This window comes from Pundamilia nyererei, unplaced genomic scaffold (assembly GCF_000239375.1).
Source record: "Pundamilia nyererei isolate P.nyererei 1_Seehausen unplaced genomic scaffold, PunNye1.0 scaffold00142, whole genome shotgun sequence".
Classification (NCBI taxonomy): domain Eukaryota; kingdom Metazoa; phylum Chordata; class Actinopteri; order Cichliformes; family Cichlidae; genus Pundamilia; species Pundamilia nyererei.
Window position 1 is genome coordinate 135,963 of NW_005187543.1, and position 5,669 is coordinate 141,631.

The window sequence follows — 5,669 nt, forward strand, 5'->3', positions numbered from 1 at the left end:
CTTTGGTGCACTGCTATAAATAATTAAATGCACATGAATGTAATATGTGCCGTTTAATTCTTGATTTTATACTATCATCAAGCCGTTCTCTATCTTAGTTTTATCTGCGATAGATTAAAAGCTGTGCTCGTGGTGCACTGCGCTCTATTGTAGCGATTTGTGCATCCAGTGCTTTTAAATCTGGCGCTTTTCACTCCTTTTATCACTGCCAGTCACCACACCATTGGTCTCTGCTGCCAGCCAATCGGAAACCACCCTGTCCGCGGGCGGGCGGCACGAGCTCATTAACATGCAGGCATTCGACCAATGGGAGGATGTGTTTACCCTGCCCTCGAGACGCGAGGTACGCAGTTGCACCGGGAGAGAAACCGCTGCTCGGAGATCCGAGCCGCAATCCAGCCAGGCCGGAAGCCCCGGTCGCACTGCTTCCATAGAGTGAACCAGCAGGCTACTGCACAGCCTCAGATGGAAATAGTCTACTGTAGGATTACACTCTAGCCACATGGTTTATTTCAGATTTTGATTTAAATGGGCGTCGCACTTGGCCTTGCACCTTTCCTCCTTGAATTTTGTGATTTTATAATTTATGGTTATGCAAGGATTTAACATACCAGTAAGTAGTAATTTTATATACCTGATTTTCTTTACTTTTAATAAAACATACCAGGGCCTGTTTCCTCGTTGTAAAATGACAGATGGTGTAGTAAAAATGCAGATAAAAAAAATGCCAGGCTGTATGTGGCATGCTGTGCATTATAGAGTGCCTTGTTATAATTTCTAAAATAACAAAACAGGATGAGCTATATCTTCCGAGGAATAAATTGTAATTTTATACCCTACATTTACATTTACATGACATAATCAAGGGCCTATTATTATTATTATTATTATTATTATTATTATTATTATTATTATTATGCAATGTAATATTATAAAATGACTACTAATTAACGACTTTACTGCTCTTTTTTATTATCAAGAAGCTTAGCTGTATTATATTTTATGTGTTTTTATATTTTAGTTTAATTATTTTTTGATTAATTTTAATTTCAGCTATTTAAATAATAATAATAAAATAATCAAACGATATAAAAAAAATATCGTTTGATTAATAGTTTAGAATACTGTGCTTTACCTATTGGTGTGTATATATTATGGCTGCCAGACTTATAAATTCCTAGCGGAAAATTTGCATACAAAGAGAACGGGAGGAATGTCTTCACACACCCCGGCCGATGTGCACTCCTTGCCGGCCAGCTCAGTCGCGGAGGGCCGCTTGTCTCGCAGCACTATCCGACCTATACCGCGTGATTTGATTAACTATCTGCTTTCCTGCCGTCGACTCGATCTTACAAATGTAATTGACATTTGCTTAATCAATTGTATTATGGTCGTCGATCCTTTGATTTTTTTTTCTCTCCCGTTATTCGAACGATTGTTTGATGCACGATTTCGCAAATTCTAGGCTAAAATAAAAAACAACAACAACAAATAACCACATGCGATTACACGGCAGCAATTACATGCCCGTGCGTATACTTTCGGAATATTTAGAAAGCTGGTAAATGCTCAGTAGTGTTATTCTTACAGGTCTGTTGGCATACAGGGAAGGCTGAACGTAACAGCATGGCGAGGGGAAGGTAATGGCCGACTGCAAAGCACTTTCTCAGTGTGGAAACAAAGGCAGTCCTCCTGACGGGCGGCCATTCACCTTGGATCTTCTGCTATCATGAATGCTATAGCAGGGCTTATTTCACGTTTTCGCGTTGAGGATTCACATGCAAGCTCACACATTACCTCGGGAAGGCTCGGTCAATACGATTTTTTTCTTCTTCCCAAGGACCTGCGAATGGAGCGATTTTATTGTTGTTGGTGTGGCATTGGATTGGAGGCTGTAACTGGCAACATGGGGAGATAATGGTGCTGAGAATGAAATAGCTTAAATGATAATATGCCTGCTCTCTATTGGACGTTGTAAAAAATAGTTTTAATTTAATTACATTTTATTTTAGTTATTACATTTATGAAACAGATATAGATTATTATCTTGGCAATCCATTTGTAAAAGCTATTGATGACCTCAAATGGAGAATCTATAATATAAAATGAATCTTTCACTTATATTTTGGAAATTACTAGAGTTGTTTTTGAATCCCCCCCACCAACAGCCAGTACTGAAGCACAATATAAGCTTTCCCCTTTTGGGAGACCTGTTAAAATTCGTAATATATATATTTTTTTCCTTTTTTTTTTTTTTACAGTAAAATACAGTTTATTTTCATTTTGAGAATGGGCCACTTTCCCATCCAGACTAAATATTTCTATTTTTGTGGCATGGCAGAGGATGTAGCCTGTAATGTATTTACTACTCCATTTGATTACCTGACCTGAAATAGGTCAAGGCAGACGAAGACAGTGAGAGTGCAGTTATTCACATGCGCACACACATATACTCACGCGCAGACGCGCGCACGTGCACACACTCGCTCACACACACACTCAGGGAGAGAGGGAGAAAGAGAGAGAGGGGGGGGGGGGGGGGGGGGGTGAGTCCATGCCTTTCAGGAGCTGATGCATCTCTGTTATAAGGCTGTATTCTAAGTATATTATTATTTATTATTATTAATATTTTCAATACAGTTCTTACGATTTGTGTCGAAACTCTGAGAACTGACAGCTCAGACTTCCTCTACAAATAGTTTATTTTATTGTCATATTTATTAAGAACTGGGATTTTTGTAGCTTGGAAATGCTGCATGATATATTCGCGATTTATACCACTTAATATCGTTATAGAGCAAAACGGTGCCATGCGTAATGAGAGGTGGATGGAGATTACAGAGGCACAAAAAAACGCCATGCATCAACCCGAGACAATAGGACGAGCTAGAGAAGGCAGGCAGCGTTGTTCACCTTGAGATAGGCTGAGTAGGCTTCCATCATTTTTAACCCTCCGAAACAGGACGACACGTTTCCTCTCCCTATCAAAACTACAAAGCGGGGGTAGGGGGGATTGTCAGATTGCCGCAGAAATCACAGTTGATCAAAATCATTATATTGCATGTCATTGTGCTTTTAGAGATGGTGACATCTGGTGACTGCTGACGTGGATGTTGAATAAAATGTTTAGGCTCGACGTAATCTGAGCATTGTAATGCTTTGCATACAAAACTGAACATATAGAAACCTAAAATGTGTCACCCTGCTCGACGTGTCTGTGAAATCTGAAGTACTCCCCTCCATTTAGGCCTGTATCCCAGGCTGATCAATAGAGCCGGAGCTGAACCCGGCTCAGTGGGCTTTCGGGCGCCTCGGTGGTCGTTTGTATCTGCCATGTCTTATTTTCTGTAGTCAGTTTTAAGTCGTAAGGTTTATTTTTTTATTAGCAATATTTTAAATATATATCCTTAGTGTGACAGGAAGGATATTTGAGCAGAAATAAATGAAGCGGTACTAATGATGTGTTTTCTCCCATTTATTTTATAGTACTAGACTGCAGTAATGTTTTGCATCGTGTTAGGCTTATCTTAAATGAGCTTTCCATTTTTTCCATTTACTGAACATGTCTCTGAATTTCTCCACTCACAGAAAAGATGATCGGGGGCTACGTTTTTGGCTGGAGAAGCCTGCGATCGACTGAATGCAACACATAGATACGAGGGAAAGGATTATTATATGGGTTGCATTTGATTTTCCTGACCTGCCCTATCCGGATTTCGGATTACTAAACATTCTTCGGAATGGAAGGACGGGATTTCGCTGCTCCGGCGCACCTCCTTTCTGAGCGGGGCGCCTTGGTGCACCGAGCCGCCTCTCGGATCGCTCCCTCGGGCCACAGCTCTGTGCAGCATGCCGGCCACTTCCCGCCGGGGAAATACTACCCCTCACACATACCAATGGCTCCCCACTCAGGTTAGTCAAACGTATAATGTGTGTGTGTCTCCCACACAGCAATACTGTTTTTCTTTTTTTTTTTCTTTCTCATTTTGTTGTGCCATAAAGCCAGCTGTGCATTTATCAGCCCGAATACAAGACGGTGTCGGGCATGTATATGGAGTCGTACCAAGCTGATTATTTTTGCACAAAAGAGAATAATAGAGGGGGGTTTCTGTTATAAATTATGGGCTGCTCAGGTGTGACTATTTACAGGAATCCGCTATGCAAATATCAGCTAATAAATCAAGAGAGATTTGATTTACACAAGGCCTTAAACCAGGAATTGTGATTAAGCTGAATCAACATTTATCTCAAAGGTAATGACGACATCTTTGTTAAACAAATAGTCATTTGATAAGATGGGTAAATGCCATGTGTTTAAGAGCTGTTTTAGTTTGCACGTAGGAAGCTGGACAGAGCACAACGACACTGATTTCCTGCTGGCTCGCGAGCTGAATTTAAAATGAGATTTTGTCACTTCACGTTAAATTGTAAAGTGTCACAATGATGCCATCGCTTAACCAAAACCCTTGGCCATACCCAGAGCCATAAGCACGGAATGGATGGATGGATGGATGGATGGATGAGCAGGTCTGCATGGGTTATGGCGTATGAAGGTTATAGGAAGGAAAGCAATACTAATCCTCCTTCTATATTGGGCTTTGAAGTGTAGGGGTGCAAATGTGTTCACAGTGAATGCATCAGGTTTAGCAAGTGACTTGGGTTTCATGTGAACCCAAATGTGAATGTTTTACAAACGGAAGTATGCACATTTGTGTCTGCACAGAAGAGTCCAAAATTTACAACCCTGCAGAATTAACTCCAACAGCTTATATGTTTGTTTGTTTTTAAAGGACAATAAAAGAAAATGATGCACAGTCCCTCCACCCCACAAAACCTTGAAAGTGCTCCTCTTTACACATTTACTTGATTTGTGGTCACTTTTTGTGCCCACATTCAGTTTTTTTAAAATTCTCTTCACACATTATTCTGGATTTAATTAAATATATAATGGCAAGAATTCAGTTCAGACAGGAAAAAAAGGATAATATAATTATATTGCACATCTGTTTTAATGGACTGGATCACAAAATGCGTGTTGGCCCTTTTTAGTTTGTCCACCCATGTAAAACAAAAGAGATTTAAATAAGATAAGTCAAAACAGAGGCGTATTGATTGCATCAAACAGCTCCACTTTTGAAAGAATCTTCTTTGAAAATATGTAAATGCAACCCCTAAAAACACATGTTTATGATGCAGCTGAGCAGTCTTCGGTTACTGGCAAGCAAAAAGGCATATTTAAATATTTAAACCCTTTAAAGTTATTTTATATGCCCAAGCCACTAAAAGTGTAACAACCCGCTCAGTGTCTGTGGTGAAAATTCAGCATGCATGTCATCCCTGATGATAATTATTATTAATTAAAAAAAAAAAAATCTCAATTGTTATTTTATATACTTGTTTGTTTATTTGTGTTTGGGATTTTTTAATAAAGTGTTCTGCTACAGCAGGGCAGGGTTGTAGTAAGTTAACCAGATCCTAACCAAATTCTGTATTCATTTGCAAAAATCCTACTAAACATGAGGCATAATTAGTCATTCAGGAGAATTCATGGGTGCCGTTCACAATTCATCTCTCATCATTCATGTGTGCTTTTGGCAGTAGTGACACACAAACACAGACACACACACACACACACACACACACACACACACACACACACACACACACAC

General features: G+C 39.6%; 1 protein-coding gene across 5 annotated transcripts in view; it reads left to right on the forward strand.

The window, feature by feature from the left end:
* The first annotated feature begins 319 nt into the window (after positions 1-319).
* The window catches only part of bahcc1a (BAH domain and coiled-coil containing 1a), a 62,629-nt gene continuing 57,279 nt past the window's right edge, over positions 320-5,669 (forward strand). For all 5 annotated transcript variants that reach the window (XM_005744308.1, XM_013913652.1, XM_013913651.1 and 2 more), the window contains exons 1-2: positions 320-613; positions 3,589-3,912. In XM_005744308.1, coding sequence (XP_005744365.1) covers positions 3,741-3,912 — 172 coding nt within the window. In that variant the 5' untranslated portion in view covers positions 320-613; positions 3,589-3,740. The remainder of the gene's footprint in view (positions 614-3,588; positions 3,913-5,669) is intronic.